Genomic DNA, 26,380 nt, shown 5'->3' with positions numbered 1-26,380 from the left:
CTTACCTCCTCTTTTCTTTTGGAGGCAACAATAATAAATATAAGTTATTGATAAATAGCACATTTTTCATTGTGAAAAATATATTAAATTTACACGGTAACTGATCGGGCTTGCCCTTACTATATCTGTATAATGAAGAACTTACTTTTTCCATTACAATTTTATTTTATTTTTTATTGAGGAAGATGAAAATTTTCCAAAAAAAAAACGATGAAAACAACGAAAAAATTATTTTCACCTGGTTTGTGTACACATAATTTTCTTTTAAAAATCGAAATAGATTAATGTAAAAGTTCTAGAATACATTCAAAATGAAACACTCGAAAATCAAACAATCTATATATTTTCATTTTATTCAAAGAAAACAACTTATTATTAATAACATCAAGAAGAGGAATATCGCTTCAAAAAAACATCAATATACATCGAGATATTAGGTACACATATGAGTCGCGTTTAAAAACTCTAGGTTTTCGATATATCGCTTAAAAAAAAAGTTATGTTATGATACATACAATTTTTAAATTCAGTTCCTTGTTGGCCTCATCAGAAAAGTATTTTTGGAGAGCTTAATGTTGGAAATATACGTAGGATAGTAATTATGAGTGTTTAATAATTAAGTAATAGTATTTCTATAGAATATCCTTATGTAGGTGATATTATCCTTGTATTTTACTATTTTGACTTTCATTTTGGATTTGTGTTTTTTTTTTTCATGTACTATGTGAACTTATGTAGAATTTGCACGTTCGTAATATTCAATGGCATTAGCGTCTCTTGTCATTTTCTTTGTGTTCTGTGTATCTTACTAAATACCATCGCCATCTGGGAATCTGGGTGACAGTACGGTTATTAGAACCCCGTCAGACGTGATGTAGCAGAATTGATTATGCATTACTATAGTAATGTGAATAAAAAAGAGTGAGTTTCAACTCCTAAAAACAGATATCCGAATATCTAATGCTGAAAACAATTGAAATTAAAATTACAATATTACAAATATTACAAATAATAATTACAAATAATAATAACAAATTAATAATAATACAAAATTAATAATAATAACGAGTAGTTACCATTGTTGGATGTCACAGTTATTAGAAGTAACCAGGCTCTAGAATTTGATGTCATGAAAGAAAACTAGTGATTTTAGATTTATTCCTGACAGCTCAACACACAATATTAGGACTGAACTTTCTTGTTCATATGCTTGTTACGTTCTCTTTCAGTAAAGAAAGCTATGATATTGAGAAAAATGTTATCAGGGGCATAGCTGAAAGCAAGGGGCATCCTTCAAATACACTAACGGATTAGATCGCATTTTCAAGAAGTTGAATGTGTAAATATAGCCCCTTCAAGACTTCTTGCACACGTCAACATTTGTCAGGTGGTCCTAAAGACAATATCTTGGCAACAGAAAAAACGGGGATATGAAGTACCTAAGCTGTAAGAACTGTGAAAAAATCTAATGTCGCCGAAATACACTTGGAAGAACGGACACTGATTGAATAAAAGCTGCCTGAAATTGTTGAGATCGGTGTATGACACCAGATTTTTGCATACTTTCGGAAGTCTGGAAATATCAAAGTACAGCATGAGAACTATGAACTGTGACAAAGGTCCCATTCCAAAAAGTATATTGTTTTCCTTCATATGAATCGCTCTATCAGAATAAGCGGGGACTTACACGAGAAAAATTTCCGCGAATTTCTACCCGAAATCATTGTGTTAGGTTTAGAGGTAGAGAGTTATTTCATCTCCTGAAGACGCTAACTTTGCTGGTGAAACGCGGATCGAGAATAAAGTTGTGGTTTTGGTGTTCGGGAACAGTACTTTTTGCATTGCTTTGCACTTACAGTGCTTTCGAAGAAACTTATTGGAGACAAACGTCACAAGTAACCTTGATAGCCTCGAATATCGAAGGAAAATTGAGGACTTGTAACGTGTGATTCCTAACATGGTGATTCCTAACTTTATATCCTATATCTTTTATGTTTTTCGAAATAAATATAACCTACACCGATTCAAATCGCACAAGCACCGCTCTTATCACATTTTAAGGATCTTCGTGTAGTCATTTCCAAGTAATTTTTTTATGACACCCTCAAAATAACGATTATTTCATCGACTGTTGGAAAGATATTATAATTAATAACAGATAAACTTTCATATCGTCCAAGGATATGGAAGATGCACCAAGAATACGATTGAATTTAAACAATAAGATGGGAAACATCTTGAGTATATGCTGGTAAGTATCTAGGAACAGGTTGAACTCCTCCTCCCACATCATCAATTCTTCTCTGTCTGATGTCAGAGTCCCCAGGCCAAGTTCTTTCTGGGCCGTAGAACTGACCTATACGTTGAAATTTATCGAAAACGTGAGAAATTGTTACTGCTTCATTCACACCGTTGGATTTTATTCTACGTTGGGCTGTGGAGGACGCTCTTAGAGATTTTCTCTTCTGAAAAAAAAAGATTGAGAGAAACTCCAGATAATACGAGGTGTTGAATAATAGTTATTATTTCTACTTTAAAATCATTCGTGCTAGTTATAGAAAATCATGCGTGGATACTTACCTCAACACATCCTCTCCATTTGTCTGCGGCGTGTCTGGCTAATTCCATTCTTTTTTGCTTTTTAATTTGATGCTTCTTATATGCCATCTCTATAACGATCAGTCCAATTCCTCCAACAATACCAGCTCCGACCAAGATGAATACACCTGCCATATTTTTCAACCCCAGTGTATTCGGGGTTTTTTCGAATTGTTCACATTGTTGGAAATTTCCTTGAAATATCCATTTATTATCCAAACTTTCCATAAAGCCACCTGAAATTAGTAAAATGCGTTGAAGAAATTGAAAATATATGTATTTTGATGAAAAAAGTAGTTTGAACTGGCTTCCATCGATTTTCTGTATTTAAAATTTTAACGTTGACGCTGGCTTGAGGTGAATTACACCCTTAAAAAAAGTTTTATAAACATATCCTAATAGCCCATTGAAAGTTTTTGTGACAAAGGATGATTAGACTTACAATATCTTCGTGAATGAAGAGAACAACCGAAAGTAAAATTTGGAATTTTCCAATTTTTTCTGTATATCTTCCGAACCAAAAAATTTATAAAAGATTTTTGATATCATTTAATAGTACCCAAAATTAAACAACTTCATCAGATTTGAACCTATTTTTTATCTTGTAATGTCCATGAGATTCCTATGCATAGATTTAAATTTGAATAGACTTTCTCATTTGCGAAAATAGCCTACGTGATTTTCTGTTACCTGTTCCATTAACAAATTGTTTTGTTACTCGAATTCTATAATCAACGACTTATTGAAAAAAAACAAGAATCCAATATATTGCTTTACTGCATATTTGTCTCGTCATTCCATTTGGATTCCAGGACATTAGCTACGGAGGCACATCTTCACCGGCAGTAGGAGGTTGCATATCTTAATGAGGATCTAGAAGTGATTTCGAATTAGGGTGAGCGTAACCAGGTTCAATTCAATGCCACAAAAACCCAGACATCGATTTTCACCAGAAGATAAATGTCTCCGAACCGGATTCCGCTTTCTGCTTCGATAAGTTTGTTGGGGGTTAAAATGGTCACCAATTGGCACACATGTCTCTGAAATTGCAAAGCCTGCTTCTTAAAAGCTTGGAACACTGTTCCGAACCAGAAAACTACACACCTCAGCAATTTTTGCTCAGATCAGACCTTCTTTGGAGTATTGTTCTCATGTATGGAGCTCTGCCCCCAAACATATCCTGAAGTTGCTAGATTCCATCCAGAAAAAAGCCATCTGCCTGATTGGAAACGCGAACATCACGTGCAACCTTGATAGCCTGGAACATCGAAGAAAGGTTGGAGATTTGTTTCTCTTTTTTAGATATTTTCACGGGAAGTGTTCAAGTGACTTGGCACATTTGATTCCACCAAGAGCGGCACTTATCAGAAATACGTGACGGACTGTGGCTGCTCATCGTTTTGAGGTTCAACTCAGTACACCTTGAACTTCACTGTTCAAGAACTGTTTCATCTGGAGAAATGCGTTTATGTGGAATAAACTTCCTGAGAACGTTCTTCCAATTGGATTCAAACTGCAGCGATTCAAATCCAATGTGAATCGTTACTTTCGCATAGGCACCGCTCTGAGAGCGCCTTAAGAATTTTCCTGTAGTGCCTGTGCATCCGCTCATTATTGAGCCTTCGAAAAGGAATTCAAGAAATGATATGTATACAAGATAGGTCAGTGAGATTTGAATAGTCCTAAACGTAGCTGAATTAACACTTTTCAATCAAAAACCTTCATTTACAATTTTTAAATACTTTATTTATCGAAACAAAAAATCAGGGGTTGTGCTATTTCAGTTTCCAGGACTTTTGACTGCCGATTATTTCACCATTTAGCTAGTTTATTTCTAACTAGTGAGATGAAACATTTAGTTAACTCATAATTTAAATTTAAACTCTTCAGTTTCAATTGATTTTGAAGGATTTATTTTATTACTTATTGATAAATTCGCTTAAGGTGATAACGGAAGTAACAAATTACTTACTTTCATGAAAATCAAGTATAGCCAAGGTTATGTCGTCAGACCAAGGCGATCCTTTTTGTAAACCAATACCATAACCAGAGCGACCAAATAGTTCTCCAGCAGTTACAAGTTCACAATCTTGAGCAGCCTCAAATTCTAAACGAGAGCTGTCCCAGATGAATGCCATTAACTTCCTGAAAATTGATGAGATTTCATAATACATGAAGTTTGTTCTACATATTTTATTTCCTAGCGCCATTAAGTTAAGTTTGGGAATTTTATATTTGGGTAAGTATGTAGAGAACTGATATGAAATTTGTTTATTGAAAATTCACTTCCTAGCAGAGTGATTAAAGTAGCAAACAGATATTTGTGTTAGATGAAATCAGAGTGCTTAAGCAAAACATTCATGATCCAAAATCAGAGAGCGCTTTTTGAACCTGTCATAAAGGATAAAGGTCTCATCAGAGATGCATTCTAACCGCCATCTTCTGCCATGCATGAAAAAAACCGGCAACACTGTCCATGTCACTACAGTTTGACTTCGTGCTTCACAAGCTCGATATAAAAAAAGTTAATATAACTCAGCTAATAATTTATCACATGTATTAATTTTAAGGTGGTACGAAGTTTGCCACTTCAGTTAGTAATGCTGATTTCACAGAACGAAGTTTTCATATTTGACAGAAGTGAATGTAGGTAACCGTAATTGTTTTGTTTTCCTCTAACCTACCCTTGTTTAACGTCATTGATTGCCGATTCCGCAGTATCGTAGTTGTTTGATTCCATGGTTCTATACATATTCGATAGTTCCACTTGCCTTCTGAAATACATATCTACTGCGGATCCTTTCACAGTGGCGCACGTTAAGTTTTCCATCGTATTTCGAAGCTGAAAATATTGAATAGTGAATCTCACTGTACGAGGGATTAAGGTAGGAATTTGAATTTTCAAAACCGAACAAAGGTGTAGTTTCATAGGAGTAACTTGTTTGGGTTATAGAGAGGTGAAATAAGCCAAATTCAAATAGAGTACCTACAATAGAGATATGTAATGGAATCGGCCGTTACTTGGTGAAAATCCATAACGTACACTTTCTCTTCTTTCCTTATGTTATTGTTAATTGAATTATTCTCAAATGATACAATGAGAAGGTAGTTGATACTGAACATAAAACAAAGTGTAGGTAATCGTACGTAGACTGAACCGCGAATGAATTGCCAGACTCAATTGTCCTCAAAAGATGAGCCTGACTGAAAGAAGGCGATGACATCTCCCTTTAAGAAGACAAAGATATCTTTGATATTGATTCGTAGAGAGATAAGTCAGCAACAATGATGGGAGGGTCGAAAAAAAAGTATCTAGTGATCTGGGCTCGAGTATCAAGTGGTTGTCTTGCAGTGAAGATCACAGAGAAAACAGAAAACGAAGAATTTCGTGTGATGGTCGATGTCGAAACTTGGGTTGCCCATATACTACTGTAAAGAACAACTATAGAATAAAGGGATATTTTATTATTATCTGAAACTGTATTACCTACCCTGGCGTCATTTATCCCAGTTAATTTGGTTTTTGGCCTCTCCAATACAAGAAAAGCAGCCAGGTTGGCGGTATATGAAGCTACAATTATCATTGCAAATCCAGCCCAAACCATTCCCAGGACTCTGGCCGAAAAACTTCTAGGAGTTCCTGATGAAAATTCACGTTATTCTGTAATATTACTATTTATAACGAGAGCAGAGAGACAAAAAAATTAAAAATCTGACTTGTGTCTCGAAATTTGCATTTCACCATTTTGTCACATTTAAATTTTGTTTTGAGATGTTTTAAATTCTTGAGATGGTAAATTTAAATAAAATGTAAGCCACATCACATAGCTTAGTAGAGTTCATAGTTTTTAAGTCTTATTTCTAACATGAATGTTGATATTTTGTGATTTTGTAAAATTGGTAACATTATAATTAAAAGTCACTTTCAATTTTTTCGTACTTAAAAACAGGAAGTCGAAATGAAGTGAAATTCCACCTCAAAGTTGATATTATTTTAGACACCACATAAATTATATTACGCCTACTCTTTGTGAATTCAAACCAAAGAATCTTTGGCGAAGGCGAAAGTTTTTATATGCTGCCAAAAACTTTTCAACACAACCTGAATAGACTACGCCATAACTTAGAACAAGAGTCAAATATTCACATTATCATTGTGAATAGTGTTGTTTGGTAAACATGGTCCATCAATTCCAAAAAACTCATCTACTTGAAACTGGGATAACTACTTCAGGAGAGCATTGTTCGATCTCTAATATATAGGAAGATAATCATTGTCTTGCTTGTGGCCATGATCAGCTGAACCGATATACCAAAACCTTTTACTTCTTGGGTAGAAACAGCCATACAGACCATTTGGAGAAGTAATCCATTAACAGCATCGAGTATTTCTCGAATATCATTATTATTAACGCTAGGGCACCACAAGAACGCATTTTGTCTCCAACCTGTTTTCAATTGTACATGGAGAGCTCTGGAAAGTTACACGTTTGATGGTCTAGCCTTTTAATACACACTCCTTCGTCATCGATTCAAATCCAGCTGGCATGCAACCAACGATTTTATATCTCGATTTGTCTGCGGACTTAATATATAATAACACATATAACGCTTGCTCTAAGGCAAGTATGTAATGCAGGATGAACCGACAATGAGTCTTGAGTTACTCCTTAGCTCGCACAACTTTTGATTTCTGAGGGTTACTGTTTGTGTGAGAATGACAGCAGATTAACGGAAAGACCCAACCTATTTCTGTCTCTTTCCATTTAGATGTCTAAATATCAGCTGCTAATGAAGGTCATCGCCGACATCAAGAAGTTTTTATTATCTAACTGAAGATTTGAAGAAAATATCGACTTAAGTCGGTATTTGCTTCGACACGAATAGAAGTAATGTAAAGGATCCTGTGACTTATCTCAACAACAAATATGAAGTTGACGTACGAAATTGAAAATAACGAGGAGTCACCATTCTTGGATGTTCTAGTTATGAGAAATTCCGATAAGGGTTTGGAATTTGATGTCATACCTTCTCCGATGCCGCTATTAAGTAAAACTCCCCATGCAAACCAAATGGCACTTGATAAGTTTAGCGCGTCTTCTTCGGTTCCATCAGTGTTGGCCAGTTTGAATCTTCCAAATGGAGAAAATCGATCTAGCAAATATAGAACCAGGGCCACGACGTGAACTGATACCATAACCAATATCCACAATGTATTACTAAATGGCTGCAGAAAGGAAACCAGAGTCGAAGACCTGGAAGGCTAAAAAATTAATGATGATAGTGATGTTCACATCCAAGAGTAGTAAGTAGAATTGAAGTTAAGCGTGAATGTGTAGTTACTATAAATGTTTGTTTGAAGGTGGTACTATAAATGTCTCATCACTGCTGTGGTCTACGAGCGGGTTTTTGCAGAAGTTTACTCGTAATGCAAAATAAATCCAACTTGCATATGTTACGAGTATATGTAAGGATGAAAAAACCAACTTTGTATATGTACCTGCCTAGTTCTTTCTGACACGTTGTATTATAATACTCTGTTTGGTTGAAAGTGATAATTATAATATATGGATGAATACACTGGTCTATGATTCAAAACGAATATAATATTGGTACTTGTTGAATTGATCACATCGATATCTTGTTTTTCTTGCTTGGTGCTGATTCATGTATTTCCAGTGTAGAATTTGCTGCATTACTATGGTTTGCAACAAACTTCATTCTTGGAGTACTTGTTTTGCCTTTTGTGGCGTGGTCTGTCTATATTGTTACGAACTATCCGTTGCTACCAAAATCCATCTATGTCTAGATTCTTAGAGAAATGAAAAGCTTAATCAAATTTCATAAATTCATTCAATAACATAGTATACAACTGTACTAGTTAGCTTGCACTTTGTAAGTATCACACTTTTTTCACAGTCGCTTGTTCTAAACAATCCGCGTGATTGAAACAGACTGATCTCTACGCGACGTATTATATACCCCATTCAAATGCACCTGTAACTTCCTACAAACTTCTCGAGATTGATCGAGGTCATTTCATAAGACCTCCGCGTACTTTCACATTCAATTCACAAAACCAGCTCTATGTGACGTCAGGCACGCTACGTTCATATACTGTGCTAGTCAGTTCATTCGCATTCTAAGGAAATGATGCTTCGAGAGTTTTTTTTTGTAATTCATTCAGACCAAAGTCTATTGTAACGAATCTGAAGCCGCCCCTGACCAGCGAACAAACACATGACATAACCGAGAAAGGAATACAGTCGGCAACCGCCGGTTAAACTCTAGTTGAGTACCGAAACGACTACAGAATTCTAGAACGATCGTTGCCGATATATAAGGCCGGCTTCTCGTCCCAAGGGGGCAGTTGAGTTCAGAAAGTGAATCGAACGGTTAAACAAGGAATTGAAATAGTGGAAATAAATTAAGCGTTAGTTGTTAAGTGTTGTAAATAAATTAGTATGTGGTAGTGAAATATTATTGGAAATAAATTTGTTTGAAACAGTTAATTCTTTAAATTTTCACACTATTACAACTTTCTTCAATATAGCTCATTCAATTGGAAATATCCCTTCCTTACTTCGGTGCCTTTTCATACAGATGTTATTGCGAATGCCCTTTGCCTATTGTGATCATTGATGAATGTACGAAAACATAATTTCAGATCTTCCTATCGGTATACAAATTATGGCAAATATGGAATAAGGTGCCCAATTACCCAATTCTACTACACAATTGTCTTGAATATCAGAACTTCTGTCATCCAATGATTTCTGTAGATTTCAGTTTCAGTTTATTTCGATTAAAAAAAAAAGAATATACATTTTTAATAGTCGGATCATTTCAGCCGTTCGAAGAAAAATGGTTCGCAAACTAAGCGCTTATGGCTTGTGTTGTGCTTTCCATTTTCCTTTTCACGGGATACTTTCAACAATAATAATTGGTGCTATACGACATGTGAATTATTTCATTAAAGATGTGAAAACGGAAAGAAAACCTAAAAATCAACTGCTAATTAAAAAGAAGGAAAAAACGATAGACAAATGAAAAGCAGAGAAAGTTGGTGAAATAAATTGTTGTGTTCTGAATATTAGGTTATTTTATTAACATGGATACGTAATGCGATCAGACAAATATAGTAGGATGATAGAACCAAGGTGCATAGTTACTTTGTAACTTACAGTTATTAGATATCATATAAAATTAGTTCAAAGCATTATACTCACAATTTCTTATAGTGATGAATGTATCATTTGTAGTGATACATTTTTTTATATTTGCTTTATAAATTTTGAAGTTTGAAATTTCCTTCATTTCTTTTGGCATTATATTATACAATTTCGGTGCAAAATAATATATTGTTCTTTGTGTATGGCATTTCTTGAATCGGGGTAGTGATAAATTTTGTGCGTATCTAGTATTTTTTGATCTTGCCGGGCAATAGTTTGATTTATTAGAAAATATCCAAACGAGACAATGGTATGCATATAGACTTTTAACGTCAAGTAATTTGGTTTCGGTACACAACTGTTTTGTATCGAAACGTCTAGATTTTTTAAAAATGATTTTAATCAAAGAATTTTGAATGATTTGAATATTATGCAATACATTATCGAATGCTCCTCCCACATACTGTGATACAGTATCTAATGACTGATTCAATCAGTGAATTATATATTATTACTAAGTTTTGTTTTGTTAATATACATCTTAGATTATACATTTTATATGTTATATGTTAATTGCCTGAGTCTTTTGATCATATGAGAAACGTGTTCATCCCATCTCATGTGCTGGTCCAAGACCAGTCCAAGATATTTAGTGTTCTTAACCTTTTCAATACTTGGGCAGCTACATGATGTTTTTGAGCAAGTAGGTTTATGAATGTGAATCATTTGCATATCGGGTTGTTGGTTACTTTGTAAAGAAAATGCTATGAATTTTGATTTTGAGATATTGAGGTTAAGTAGATTGTCATTTAGCCATATTTGTAGTTTTTCTAAACTCTCTTCGGCTTCGTTGTATACTTGTCGCCATGAAAACAAAATTCAAGTCCGATCCTCATCTAGTTATTACGTCATTTGGGATTTGAAAATTTAAAAGTGAACATGCTTCACGCAATGAAAAAGTTACCATTCGTCAATATTCAAAATTTACCTTCTTTTCTAAAATGGTTATTCCTTGATATTTGAAAGGTTTACTGAACTCTATGAACTCTGCTCTCTCCGGATTGATCGTCAACGGAGCCACTATCATATCCGCTCTCTCTCCAACCAATTCTCCGATTAAACCTGTCCATTCTTTTTTAGCGCTTCCGGAAGTGTTTCTAATCAGGTAATTACCAAACTGGCCATCTGGTGATAGCGATAAACTGTACGTGAAATTGATTTTTTTAGACAATTCCTTGAGTAGATCTATGCAATATCCTTTGCAACAGTAGACGTCACTCACTGAAAGATCATCGAAATATAATTAGTGATTTTTTTCAACACATTACTTGAAATAAGGCTATATTTCACAAAGGAAAATTGTGTAAATATTTGAATAAACAGAAACATCTTGAATAGAAGGTGAAACTGGAATCTCCAATGTAGAATAAATTTAGAAAAACACTTCTCCAATCACCAGTAATGCAATACAGTTTTTCTTCATATCCTGAAAACATAGTTAAAATCAACCAGTAAGTCCACTCCCACTACTTTCATTCATAAATTCACAAAGTTCTCGGTGACCTCGAAACGAAGTGCGGAGCCAATTTCGTTCATTTACCATAAGCGTGCGTCCAACTACAAAAACTAAAAACAATAATAACAGCGAATAAACTAGACACAATATCAATTTCCGACCGTATATTATAACTGATCCGATGCCCGTGGTACCTTCGAATCCATCGATACTACAGCACTGAACGCCTTGGATGAGAATCTCATCCTAAGAGCGGTTGAAGGTCCCCGGCAACTCGGGTGGATCACATGGTAAGAGAACCTACTGGATGTATTATTTTACTGTGCTGAAGACGTCAACTTGTTTTGTGAAACGCACGTCTGGTGATTGGGAAAACCGTTTGTTTTTGTGAAACATCTTGATTTCGGTTCATTGTCTTGTGAATGCGGCAAATGAAGGAACCGCCCTCAACGAAACGGATCTCCCACCGAGAAGAAACCTTATAAATAAGCTATGAATCGCTGTGTGGGAATTAATCGTACATGGAAGGAATACTGTACTACACGCGACGATTAGTGATTCAGCTACAGATAGAACATTCAGAAGAATGTTCTCGAGTCTTAGATTATTGTATAAGGAGTAAAAATGGGAGAGATGCACGTACAAAGTCAGATCAATACAAGTTACGAAAGTAATTAGCAAGCAATAAGTGTAAATTGATATTAAAATTTAAGTACTTTTAGTTGTATTTCAAGTAATATATAAGGGTGTGTACTTGTTGGCGGCAGCTTTGTATAAGAAACATAAAGGAAAGAATACTGAAGTGGATTCAGTTGTGTATGATGAATGCTTGAGCAAATGACTACAACAACAGATACGATGACAAAATGACGAGATTTCAAAATCAATAAAAGAAAAAACAAGAAGAATAAGAGACGAAATAAAAAGAAGAGAATAAAGGAAAATACAAGCAGAAACTGAAAAACACGAAAGAGAAAAGAGAATCTGGAGGCGCAGAAAAAGAATAGAAAACGTTGCTGAAACAATTGGTGAAACGATGAGAGTAACAAAAAAGCATGAGCTATTTGGTAAAACTAACGAAGCCTACGAATACAAATACGAAAGAAATAACTATGCATCAGATGGTGAGATGGGGTCCAACTAGTTCAGGAATAAAAACATTCGTTCAGTGTCTTATGAGTAGGAAATGAGTTTGGCCATATCAATGAACGGGTTATAGAAGAAGTGGATAGGGAATTGAGTGAATAGGTGAACAAATCGAAAGACCAACTTGAGCACAGCGACAAGGCCAATGAGGGAAGTGTCACTAGCGGCAATAAGGTGAGCACAAGGTGAGTCTCCGTAGTCTCCAACAGTGGATTTGAGGAAACAGTTGATCTCTAGAGAAAGTATCACCACTGCACTAGTTTTATCGCGACGAGGTCATGCATACTGCAGCATATTTCAAAAAATCGCAGAAGCTCTGGATGGTGCAAATTTTGAGGTTAGGACGACATCTTAACGTGAATACGGTGCTGCAAAGAATGAAAATGAAAGTAAAATTCATAATCTTCCCCGAAAAACCAACGTTGAAGGAGAAAGTTTTGAAAGTGCGAAAAAATAGAGCATCTACACATTGGAAACAACCAAGCTTGATCACCAATTGCAGTGGAAGAACAGAATGCTCTTATGAAAAGCACAGCAACCCAGAAAATTAACAGATCGTCTACATTTGAGAGAAGGCAAACTGATACATGCCATGAATATGATAACGTATTTCTTTGGACCATATGGACAGGGGATGATATGAGAAAAAGACAGAAATAAGGTGAAGTGATTAGTACCAAACACGTCTCGTACGCGACGGCCTGTATTATATCACAAGTGGAAAAGAAAAGACGAAACAGAAGTTGTTCAAACACAAAAAAATTATGTTTTTTTCAAATCGAACTTACAATCATCCGATGTATTAAAATGAGGGCATTGTATTTCTTCTGCGGAACAACCTTCCTGTTGAAGATCAATCAATCTTCTCACGTACACAAATGGTTTTTCCTCTATCGTTAAAACTTTAAGATGCGTCGGTATCATAAATCCTTCTGGTTTTGTATTTTGTCGACCAGGCCATAAAATGCTCTTTTCATCGACGTTTAGATGCATTTTATTACTTTCCTGAAATAATACACTTCTTTGTATTATACATACTGATACATCTAAATTATTAAATAAAACACATATTTATCATACAACAAACATGAAACAGGATACATAAAGATTCTGAAGATGAAAATTCTCAGCACTGATGTTGAATCTCACGGGCATTATTCCAGCTAAATATCATTTTAACATGCAGTTTTTCAAACAGTACCAAAATATCTAAAACTGGTTGTCAATTGTATACAGTGGTTCCAGTCAAGGATACTATTAGGCTAATCATGAAATTGTTCCCGCTCTGTTAGCTTATTATTTATCATCAACGTATTTCCAGTTGTTCGTATACGCAACGTCTTAAACCAAAGAAATAAAGTATTTTTATGTAGGAGATGACCAATGTTCAGATGACGAATAACCCTGGATCGGTTAAATGAGGGCAGTCAGAGGCAATATTGAAGTACACACGTATTGATGTTTATGCTTAGGTTAGGTTAGGTTCAAAGTGAGTGAGTCTATTCGACCCTCCACCGCAACCCGCAAGGGTTTATTGTGGCTCACACATATTCACACTCTACCAAATAAACCGAGATTCTCAACGAAGCCGATTAGTTTGTATGGTGAGTGGTCTTTCTGGTTAGGTCCGAGTCTCTGCATATGATGATTCAAATGACAGTTACCTGTAAGAAGGCTTGTTAGACATCGTAGTTCATCCCTACTGTAGTCCAACAACTGTTTGGTATCAAGCTTCGAAGGGTGAATAAACGCCTTGGACTGAGCCAATCCTGAAAGATTCTACCAGAAGTCCAATAATCTTGCCATGCAGGTGTTCAATGTTTGTTTGGCAAAACCTAAAGTGATGCCAATGACAGGTTCTGGTCCGATGAAGCTGCTTGCAGCACCCTTCTTTGCAAGGGAGTCAGCAGCCTCATTGCCTTCCAGGCCAGTATGGCCAGGAATCTCCTCCTATAGAGGAGAGTCGCTTTTGGCAATTTTCTACCAATTTAGACGTTGCTCGGTAAGAGCCAAGAGCGTCCACCGCCGCATCACTGTCCGAGAATATTTTTATTGACTTGTGTATGAGGTTGGATTCTTCCAATCTCTTTGCACACAATTCAATAGCGTGAATTTCCGCTTGAAATACAGTCGCATAGGTTCCTAGGCAGGTAGATATCTCTGTCCTGGGTCTGCGACTAAAAACACCTGCACCTTCTCCCGGAAGATCCAGTACTTTATAAGGCAGTTCGTAGTTGACAGTTGACAGGCATTGCAATTGGCAATGTACACAAGTCTGTATGCAGTCCATCTAGCCTCTCTCTCCAGAAAAATGTGGGCAGGAGGTAGATCTAGAAGGATCTCCATGGCCGCTGACGGTGTGATGTTTATGGTGAGATCAGAATGAATATTGTATTCTGTGATTTCTTGTTTATGTTATCTGACATTTAGAAAGTGGAACCCATAACCAAAATATATCTTGACCAACTATAGTATTACTATTCGACCTAGTCATACTCATTTCAGATATTTATGCCTATACTTATTACCGTCGTATTCTGATGGCTCACCTTGTTGAAAAAGTATTTACCAACGACCACCTTCTTTTTCTTTCTTTGTATGTTCACAATGTTGTATTCAGCGTTAATTCTATCTCCTTGATCATCAAATGCAACTTTCCCTGTTTCACCATTTATGAGAACTTGTTTCCTAATGAAATTGAATAAGTCTTTTCCTGTCTCCCAAATGGACCCAGAATTATCACAATCTTTAGGTGCTTCTGTTATTTCTTTCGATTGATTCATATCCCTCAGAGCTGATGCCAGAACATATCTAAAGATTATATAAAATTCATCAAAATATTTAGTAGTTTATAATAGGTATTTTGTTCTGATTATTAGTAGATTGAAATCAATACTAGAGTTTGAGCTTGAGATTATTTTATCAATTGTATTATTTAGTTAACTGAGAACAATCAACTTACATGCTGTCTCTAATATGGGCCTTTTCATTTGTTGCATTCACGAGCTTCAAACCTATAATACCTTCGGGAACATTATCCGCCTCCAAAGCTTGTTCGGTTACAATCCAAGCATAACCAGCATCGGTCATGTTCAAAGCTGCAGCATCTCGAAAGATCACTTTTGCATCGATTTTGCTGAAATTGATAGATTCATATTCAAAATCGTGAAATAAATGTGAACTGGTACAGAAAATTACTAATTACCTCGCATACATCAAGTAAACTCGAGCTTGAGCATTTTTCATTTCCAACAATTGTTCTTTGAAGCTATCAAATCCTGCTTCGAACTCTATAACTGATTCTACCTGAAAAAATGGCAACACGAGTTATTTTTTTGTTGAATGAAACTGCCTTGATGACAATCCATACGAAAACTAACTGATACTGTTCTTGATTGTATTGGTACGTTTTGAGTAATATTTTTTGATCACCAAAAATTAAAACCGAAGTAAAAATTTCGGAGAGTACAAATGAACCCGCGATCGTCGTGATAAAGAATAAAGTAGTGAAGAAATTCTCCTTTTTACTTACAATGATTTTAAAGTAATATCTTTGTTTATGGAAGTAAAAAAATAATGTTTCTGCAAGTAGTTGTAGTGAGGTGACAAAAAACTTACCTGAACTTTAATGTCAACGTCGTCTTCAAGACTTTGTGAAGTCGTCTGGAATCTCCCTAGAAGGGCTCTTCCATCTGAATCAGAGCTATGTATGAAAATAACCTTTTTGTAATTGAAATACTTCAGCATTTCTACCCAAACGTCTGCCTGGTGAGAGTATGGAGGAACTGTCCTCAAAAAAGATACATGAATATTCTGAAACATAAAATGTTTGTAAAGGGATATTTTGTAATGATTTCATTGGATGTTATGTTTTCAAAATGTTAATTTTGGACACAGATTGGAACAACTGGTTTGCGAAATGATACCCTCCGATTTTTTCCAAATTCTGTCACCTGTGAATTTGTCTATTTATTGATTCCAGCTTCTTTGGTTCCGGAGATGAGTGTACAGAAAAAAACAAAAATTTCTAAATTCTATTTTTATGTATTTTACTCATTTGTAAAACTATTTAAAATATGATTATACTTCGCCATATGACTTTCAGAATACGATCATAGAATTTTCATACGGGGTGTCATTGACTTGGAGTGCCCTCAACTTTGAAAATTTAAATACGGACCTGTGTTTTTGTGCAAATGTTTGATAGGTAATGTTTATATAATATTGTAAAATTGAAGTTTCTTCGATAGTTCCGAGAGTTTCAGTAACTCCATGATCATCATATACAATATTATTTGAATTGAAGGGGTTATATTTTTGGGAGTGATTAATTTTTAAGAAAGAAAGTTTTTGGCTTTCTACTACTTCATCTTGATACAAAAAAAAGGATGAGGGAATCTTCCAAAGAAAGGAAGGAAGTAATCAATTTGAAAATAAGTAACTCTAGACATGGATGTGTAGATCATGCAAAGAAGTAACTTTCAGACACAAACTGAAAGTCCTCCTGAAACAGCTACTTTCATATGAACATTGAATTATACGAAACAAAAAAATTCTTTCGAAACAAATATTTCTATATGAACACTGAATTATACAGAAGATACTTTTCTCTACTCAGTTTGTATTTCAAAAATTCGTTGTGGAATAAAAATCAGATATCATTCACATGAGTTCTAGTGTCTGAAAGTTACTTCTTTGCATGATCTACACATCCATGTATAGAGTTACTTATTTTCAAATTGATTACGTCCTTCCTTTTTTTGGAAGATTCCCTCATCCTTTTTTTTGTATCAAGATGGAGTAGTAGAAAGACAAAAACTTTCTTTCCAAAAAACAATATTATTTATCTACAGTGTCACCGATGAAGTCCGCATCAAATGGGAAACTTTTTTATTTATCGTTTTATGTGAAATTTGATTTTGGCAGTAGATTCTGCTTAAGATATGATGTTAAATGGCGTCTACAAAATAGGTCACGTGATTTCCTTAACCTGTCAAAATTGACATTTAAAAAAAGAAACATCGAAAAATGGCATTATTCTTCAAAATATCCAAAAATATCAAAGGATAAAAACATTTTCTTTTGTAATTTTATACACACACACCAAGTTTCAAACCCATAATAAGTATTTTATATTTTCACTATTCTTCCGCATTCCTGCTTTTTCTACTTATCAAAATTTAAGCACACCTGTACTAAATCGTTTATTTTAACTAAACCCGTCACCGAATTTCTTTTTTCGTAATATAATAATATTTTAAGAGCCTCTTTGATGTTAAAAACAAATTTTGAAAAATAAAAGTTGTCAAACTTGATGCAAAGTTCATCTAGTTTCAACGGGGCTTTCAAAACTATACAGTACTTGAGTTTTCTAATGAGCAAATGGCCTCACAATATGAATTAGAACAAAACGGAACATTAGGAAACAATATCTTAGAGTGTTCATTGTTTTTTTAACAAAAAATACAGTGGAATTTAATCTTAATTGAAAGGAACTGAGAATAAACATGTACCTATACCTACTAGCAAAAAAACACGAAAAAAAGACTCACGACATTAAATACACTACATTTCTGTATGTCTTCCATCGCGTTCTATGCAGATAATTGTCCTTCTTGATACATCTTTTATTGAGTTGCTGATACTCACAGGGTTCATGTTTAAAATAGAGTTTCTAATAACAGTTTCTAGGTGATTCACGTCTCGAAAAGTCTTTGTTTATAAACGATTTGTTTTAAGTGACCCCATAAGAAAAAATCTAGTGGGATTAAATCTGGCGACCTAGGCGGCCATATTTGCTCCATATTTCGCCCAATAACTTTGCCCCTAAACATTTCTAATAGTTTCTCTTTGACTTGTCTTGAACTATGAATAGGAGCCCCGTCACATTGATACCACAGACTGTGTCTTATTTCAACCGGCATATTGTCCACTATATCACTGATCTCAGTATTTAGAAATTGCAAATAATCCTGAGAAGTTAAATTGTGTCTAAAAAAAGTATGGTCCCATTACCTGATTATTTAAAACACCGCACCACACATTTGTTTTGAATGAATATTGGTCCCGACATTCTATCACAAAATGAGGATTTTCCTGAGCCCACCACCTACAATTCTGGGAACTGACTACGCCGTTTGATGTGAAGATAGCTTCGTCGGTCCATAGGATTTTGTAAGGAAATTTTCTGTTCAATTCTACTTCTCCTTGGTACCAGAAAGAGAAATCTAGTCGAACATCGAAATCTCCTTCCTTTAAGGTATTTATAAATTTGGGTTTGTAGGGTTTCAATTTATTTTTATGTAAAATTGCTCTTACGCTTTCTCTTTTAACGCCAATTCTATCTACAATTTTGGTAATACTTGATTTTTCCTGTTCGATAACATCCAGGCAGACAGCCAACTGAACCTCATCATTATTGCGTGATGGATTATGACGTTTTTTAAAAGTATTTTCAACTGAACCAGTCAGTTTAAATTTTTTTTAAATCCTACTTACAGTGGATTGCTGTGCATGTCTACCAGGATGTCTTGCGTTAAAAATATCAGCCACTTGTCGATGCAATGTGTTTTCACCACAAATTAGCACAATTTCAATTTTTTCTTGTAAAGATAACATATTATTTTAATTTTCATACATTACATTGAACTAACGGGCATTAATTCATTCAGTGACAGTGACGTTTTCTGAAACACATTATGTAGTTTCATATTTTTCCACAGCCTACCCAGTTTTTTTAAATTAGTGTTGTTAGCAGAGTAGGTAAATGTAAATACTATGAGTTTTTTTCTTTTATTGAATGGGCTTCAAGAATCACGAAATGATGTTTCTTAATGTTCCGTTTTGTTCTAATTCATATTGTGAGGCCATTTGCTCATTAAAAAACTCAAGTACTGTATAGTTTTGAAAGCCCCGTTGAAACTAGATGAACTTTGCATCAAGTTTGACAACTTTTATTTTTCAAAATTTGTTTTTAACATCAAAGAGGCTCTTAAAATATTATTATATTACAAAAAAAGAAATTCGGTGACGAGTTTAGTTAAAATAAATGATTTAGTACAGGTGTGCTTAAATTTTGATAAGTAGAAAAAGCAGAAGTGCGGAAAAATAGTGAAAATATAAAATACTCATTATGGGTTTGATACTTGGTGTGTGGGTATAAAATTACAAAAGAAAATGTTTTTATCCATTGATATTTTTGGATATTTTGAAGAATAATGTCATTTTTCGATGTTTCTTTTTTTAAATGTCAATTTTGACAGGTTGAGGAAATCACGTGACCTATTTTGTAGATGCCATTTGACATCATTTCTTAAGCAAAATCAACTGTCAATATCAAATTTCACATAAAACGATAAATAAAAAAGTTTCCCATTTGATGCGGACTTTATCGGTGACACTGTATACGTCTGAAGAAGTTATTGTATAGCGAAACACGTGTAGTTTTTGTAAAACTATTCAGTGAAAATCTCACAACGTTTTTTTTGAATGTGTTGAAAAAATCAGCAGGTGCTGATTTTATCTAGCAAATAGATTCATATTTTCTGATTTTTCTGATTTTGAATAGTTTTCGGAATCTTCACCAAAATAAAAGATTCCATTATCTTCAAAATTAAAAAATGTACAATTGGTTTTTGGAAAATGGCACTACTTCCAACACTACTTTGAATTATGGGTGATGGTGTTTTTTTAGTTTGAGGTTAATACCAGCTTATTTTTCTCACTCAACTCGATTTCCTTATTACTGATTAACTTCCGATTGAACACCGTACGATAATCAGTGCCGCAATAATAAATATGTATTCAATGGTCATCAAATTACGGAAGGATTATCAGGAACTTTACTATTGATTGAGTTCAATTATATTTCCAAGATCTCTGCAGATGAAGGAAATAGGTACAGCAAAATATAGAATTCAGAAATTTTCGGGTTTTCCCGTATATCTCCTAGATCCCAAAAGCTAGAGTCGACTTTGCACTATCATTTGATTCGAAAAAAATGCAATTCTCTGTTTCACTATCACTGTCGTCGTTTAAATCAATAATGAATTTATTTCCACCATTAATATGGAAGTGTCCAATCTTCATATACTCTATTTCAAATAAACCTACTTTTTTAATTATTTTCTGCCAGTCTTCTTCGATAATATTATATACTATTTCTTTCATTAGCTCTATTACCTTCTTATCAAATTTTGGAAAATTATTTTTACGCCTGATGCTTTGTTTCAATTTTTCCCAAATCAACTCGATGGGATTGAAAACACAAAAATAAGGGGGAAGTCTCAGTATGGTGTGTCCATACTTTTCAGCAATACTCTCAAGGGCATACACTTTTTCAAATGTTTTTGTCTGTAAAACTTCAAGTAGTTGGTTTTTGGTATAGTAATGTTCAAAATACAAATTGTTTTCCATTAAAAAACTTTGTATTTCGTCTTTCCTCGAATTTTGATTCGGTACTTTGATGAGTTGTCGCGAATGATAGGAAGCGTTGTCAAGAACTATTACAGTATTCGCATCCAAATTTGGGATCAATGGGTTCCATGTTCTTATGATAGTCAACATTGCAGTCCTCAAGTTTTTTTCAACATAATTTCAAAGAATTTGGAACCCATCCTTTACTCCCTCCGCAATGATTAGTCGCGATCCTTTGTTTGCAGGCATGTTAGACGTACACATTCTCGAATCATTAGTGTAACTGATGAACCATCATTTCGTAACTGTGTCGTGAGTGCCATACTAAGTTTCGTCCAAATAGAAAATTTGACGTTTTTCTTGTCTATATTTAGTTATTTATTCCGAGTATTTGTTACGCAATTCCACTATTCTTCTGCTTTCCATAACTGCTTGACGTTTGTTTACTATTGTGAATCTAAATCCTAGTTTCCTTAACCAATTCTGAAGAGTTTTGTCACAGCAGCTCACGTTATAGCCAGAAGTATTCAATTTCTTCTTTATGATTTCAGTTGTAGGAATCTTATTGATTTTGTAACAGTCGTATATTGTTTTTTTCAATGATTTTATTAGATGAACATCTAAAGGTTTTGGTAATCCTGTATCACATCGCGTCTTGCGTTCATAAGGTTTGTTTTTGATTATTTTACGTACAGTTGAGAAAGGAATTTCGGTCAAATCTGATGTTGCTTGTAATCGTTTGTATCCCTCGAAATGTAGATTCTTATATACATTGAAACATACTCTCTGTGTTTCAATATTCAAATGCATCACACTCGTTATTACTATTAGTACTTGTCCAAGGACGCCACGTCGTCAACGGCACCGTTCAACGGTGTACAGATTTGTACAAGTAATTTCTTTTAACTAATATTTCAAATAAATCAGGAAACGGATTCTTAGAATTATATTTTCATTGAACCACTATATGCTGGTAAAGAAAGGTTTTTGGCTTTCTTTTTCTCCATCTTCATGTAAAAACGTGGGAAATTTCCGAAGGGAGGAAGAAGGGAACTAAGTTCAAAATAAACTCTTCACAAAAATGTGTAGATTATACATAGAAGCTACATTCAGATACAAATTGGAAGAAAAAGATCTACCGAAACAACTACTTCAACATGAACATTAAATTACACCACGAAAGAAAGAGTAGATACTTTCAAAATAACCACTTTGAATTGAACATAATTATAGGAAAAAAACCTTTTTTCCATTTAGTGAATCAGATATTATTCACAGCAACGCTAAACACTTAATTTATTTGTTTATTGTGAGATTTTCACTAAACAGTTTTACAAAAATGCAACACACGTGTTTCACTATACAATAGCTTCTGTATCTGTATCTGTAGAGTAGGGAGGGTGAGTGTAAGCCCACACACTTAGGCCACATGTGACCCATTGTACATCCTCCCGAGGAGTTGTCCTCCTAGGTCATCGTCCATCCTGTCCTTTCCAGGAAGGTGGACAGGTCGCTGGGAGACATCTCCTTTATATCGGCAGGTGTAGGCCAAGACTCGCCGAACACACACTCTCTTATTGACCATAACTCCGGGCACTCGCTATACAATAGCTTATTTTTTAGTGAAAGTTTCACAGTAAAGTGTTTCTTGAATACATTGTGGATTTTCATCGGCCGATTCCATGACATATAATACATTATAAGAAAGAGTTGCGATGTAAAATTTTACTCACATGGCACACTATCATCCTCAATGACGGACTTCGAAGTTTCGGAAAAGGACACTTGTTTTATTACCTCATCAGCACCGTTCTGGGTAACATTACAAGATGAAGCACACAATTCATTTATGACATTACGGCTTTATGTCACGGAAGAGTAAAATCTACACATCTTTGATCTATACATCTTTGACTTTATTTTGAACCTAATTGCTTTCTTCCTTCCTTCGGAAGTTTTCCTCCATTTTTTACATAAATTTGGAGAAGATAGAAAGCCAAAAATATTTCTTTTCCTTAGAGAGAGCCCGTACACGAGCCACATATTGCGGTCGGATCGACCACACAATTGCAGTCGCCTTCCAGCGAACTCAAGCCGCCCATAAGAAATAATGTACTACACGTACACGGGCGTTCACAAAAGTCAAAACGGGCGTCTGCAGTCAACTTGCTGCTGATCTCCGCCGAGATGTCATCGCGGCATCCGCCGTGCACTAACCACACACTTGCAGTCGTACCCAACCGCGTACACCGTCGTTTACTTTTTCTCACATTGGTCTCACAGCGTTCAATTTTTGATTTCAAAATTCTAAATAATTTACAAAAGAACTAATGGACATTCTAATTAGAAAAAATTTTTCGTCTTGCCGGAGTTTACCGGTTGTTGCTTGTGTTATTTCATTATAATTTTTGTTTTTTGCTTAATTAAATTGTTTTTTCAGCTAATCTTTTTGATTTCTTTACAGATTCGCGTTCCACGCGATCCACTGTATCGCGTTTGATACAGTGGATCGAAGATTCGTATCAGAAAAAATCGATAAACTTGGATTACGTGGTCCAATAAATAGCTGGATAACGTCCTACCTGGAGAATAGAAAAATTATCGTCAAAATTGATAACATAAAATCAGACGAATATTCCCCTGAACTTGGAACTCCCCAAGGAAGTGTTCTAGGTCCCTTAATTTTTTTAACATATGTGAATGACCATCCTGAGCACATTTATGTATGCGGTCGACACCACCATTGTGGTCTCCGGAGTTGACGCACATAAAATGAAATCAGAAGCAGATCTGAATAATTTCTCAAATTACTGCATGAAAAATATGTTGATCATTAATCACAGCAAAACTGTAGTAATAGAATATCATACAAAGAATAGACCTCCAATAAACTACGTATATGAATTTAAAGATATTGCTTTGAAAACCTCTATATCGTCACAACTCCTAAGCATATACATTGACTGCAACCTCTCAGGGGAAGAACAAATAAATTTCGTTTGTAAGAAATTGAATAAAAGGTTTTATATACTTGTTAATCTAAAGAATATGCTAAACATTGACTCACTTCTTAAAATATACTACGCATTGGTATATTCAGCTATATCTTATAATATTATAGCGTGGGAACAGGCATCTGAGATCACTAGAGTGTTTGCTGCTCAAAAGCGTTTACTCAGAATAATATTTGGCATAAAAAGTCGCAACTCTTGTAGGGATATTTTCAAAAAATACCAAATCCTAACTGTCGTATCTATTTACCTATTAAAAATTCTGTGTTACATATTCAAGAATAAGCATCTGTATCCTCTAAACAGTGACTCTCACTCCCATAATACTAGATGTAAATTAACCAAACACAAACATTCGTTTTATAAAAAGTCACCGAATAATGCTGGCTGCCGTTTCTTCAATGGCCTACCAGACAATATAAAAAAAGCGAGTTCCCCAACACTTTTTAAATCTCACCTGAAAGAACTCTTAGTTCTTTAGCTCTTTAGCTTTTTATTCACTCGATGAATTCGAGACGTATTTAATCGACTGTAAGTTAGGTGACGATGTAATTGTAATTGATATTGTATGCCTATTTTATATACTCAATGTATTTTAATTGGGTTGGTACTTTTACATCACTCTCATTCATTTTCAAATGTCCCATCTTGTTTATATACTAGCTTAAGGGATCAATAAACATTTTATTTATTATTTCATTTTGATTCTTTCAGGGATTTCAAATCAATTTATATCATATTAGACAATGGAAATCCGAACTGATAAAATGCACCAAGAAACATTGTCAACCACCTTCAAACGAAAAAATTTCCTTCCTGTTGTCGCGCAACCAAAAGTGGATGTACCCAAAACGATCGTAAATTCCTTCGTCTTCTCCTTCTCCTCAAAATAAGAAGTAGTAGTGCTTCTTCTTCGAAATCCATATTGAAACTGGCACTAAACTCTGAAACCACAAAATATAGATGTCAGTTGCCTCAACTGCGAGTGCGGTTTATATGACCGCAAGTCGACCACAAAAATGTGGTTGGGTCAACCGCGAAGTGCGGTCAACTTGGCCAATGTTGTGGTTGTCTCAACTGCAAATATGTGGTCCGTGTACGGCCGGACTTAAATTAATCTCTTCTAAAAATATATCCCTTTCAATTCAACATTGTTTCCAAGAATCACTGTGAAAAAGTATAAAATAATATAGGCAGCGCTTATATCAACTTACCTTATCGGAGAATGCAGAATCCCTGGATGATATCCCAATAACGGGAATATGATAGAAACCACTCGTATATGAAACTGCTGCCGGCGACAAATCGCCTATTAAAGGATGTGAAACAACAACCGCGTAGACCTGAAGACAGTTTAGTAATCAAAATAATACTCAACACAAACACATCATGATTTAGACCCACCTTACTCGAAATCAAGTGCTTACAAACATTGAGTGCGGTTCGAATTGGGTTCGGATCCATCAATATGGCGGTGTGGTAATATGTCACACCCTTTGGAACATATTGCGAATCGAAATTCAAATGCTGAAAGATTCAAAATATGATAAATATTGGTTTTAAGAGATCATAGAGAATGAAAATTCGCTGTGATATATATTTAAAACAACTCTGTAGTACTTAGGTACGATTTTCAAATGTTTCGTTTAAACAAAAACACTTAAGTACATGAATATATTTTACTATGACTAGAATTGTACGTTGAATGGAAAGACCTCGTTAATCCTTAGCTCGCATAACTTTCGACTTCTCAGGGTTCACGTTAGTTCGAGGGCGACAGCTGGTCTTACATAATTGTAAGACGATAATCTGATAATCATAATAAAATACGAAAACTACTTAAAACATGAACTTGTTATAGTAACAATAAAAAGTCAAGTCTAATAATTTTAACATAGATATCCTTCCAATATAAACATGTTTCATAGAATTATTTTTGGAAAAAAGTTATTACATACTATTGTCACGCTCTATTATAACGTCCTGGCCGTTACGTACGCCACTGGCAAAGGAGACCAACAGCTTAGGAGGATGTATATTTAGTGAGCCTGAAGCGGTTCCTTGGATTAATAAAGCATTGCGTCACCATAGCAACAAAAAATAACTTATAGTATAAAATTCAGTGTGAAATTTTACGTCAAAAAGGTTAGTTAGGGAAGCTATAGACTATGCTGTAGACGACTCTTCCCGATATAGAAGGCCCCGACACTCTGTCGAATGAGGCCCTTATGTCCCCCGTTAACAGATGAACAATTTTTTTTCATCCATCTCACCCCAGCCAGGTAGCCAAGTCTAATAATTTTAACATAGATATCCTTCCAATATAAACATGTTTCATAGAATTCTTTTTGGAAAAAAGTTATTGCATACTATTGTCACGCCCTATTATAACGCTCTGGTCGTTACGTACGCCACTGGCAAAGGAGACCAACAGCAACATGGTGTACAACGTACACCATGAAGAGTGGTATTACTAACGACCCATTTGTCCTTCTAACAAACGCCAGTTGAAAGGGTAAGGG

General features: G+C 34.9%; 1 protein-coding gene across 4 annotated transcripts in view; it reads right to left on the bottom strand.

Annotated features, from left to right (window-relative positions):
- Positions 1-325: 325 nt before the first annotated feature.
- Positions 326-26,380, bottom strand: part of Nmdar1 (glutamate ionotropic receptor NMDA type subunit 1) — a 30,236-nt gene continuing 4,181 nt past the window's right edge. For 2 of the 4 annotated variants that reach the window (XM_074172478.1, XM_023173889.2), the window contains exons 2-15: positions 25,263-25,385; positions 25,073-25,201; positions 16,051-16,245; positions 15,638-15,738; positions 15,395-15,568; positions 14,982-15,243; positions 13,221-13,437; positions 10,759-11,051; positions 7,627-7,861; positions 6,090-6,238; positions 5,283-5,440; positions 4,571-4,743; positions 2,581-2,834; positions 326-2,465 (exon numbers count right to left, since the gene is read on the bottom strand). In XM_074172478.1, the coding sequence (XP_074028579.1) occupies positions 2,214-2,465; positions 2,581-2,834; positions 4,571-4,743; positions 5,283-5,440; positions 6,090-6,238; positions 7,627-7,861; positions 10,759-11,051; positions 13,221-13,437; positions 14,982-15,243; positions 15,395-15,568; positions 15,638-15,738; positions 16,051-16,245; positions 25,073-25,201; positions 25,263-25,322 (2,652 nt within the window). In that variant the 5' untranslated portion in view covers positions 25,323-25,385 and the 3' untranslated portion in view covers positions 326-2,213. Of the gene's footprint in view, positions 2,466-2,580; positions 2,835-4,570; positions 4,744-5,282; positions 5,441-6,089; positions 6,239-7,626; positions 7,862-10,758; positions 11,052-13,220; positions 13,438-14,981; positions 15,244-15,394; positions 15,569-15,637; positions 15,739-16,050; positions 16,246-22,580; positions 22,711-25,072; positions 25,202-25,262; positions 25,386-26,380 lie in introns of those variants that run through there. The other 2 variants (XR_012464822.1, XM_074172479.1) reach the window with 2 other exon arrangements.

The sequence above is a fragment of the Leptinotarsa decemlineata genome, unplaced genomic scaffold (assembly GCF_025532065.1).
Source record: "Leptinotarsa decemlineata unplaced genomic scaffold, Ldec_3_MD MMD2_tig00000133_RagTag_RagTag, whole genome shotgun sequence".
NCBI classification, from domain to species: Eukaryota; Metazoa; Arthropoda; class Insecta; order Coleoptera; family Chrysomelidae; genus Leptinotarsa; species Leptinotarsa decemlineata.
The sequence above is the reverse complement of the archived record's forward strand: the minus strand, read 5'-3'. Positions and strand labels throughout refer to the sequence as shown.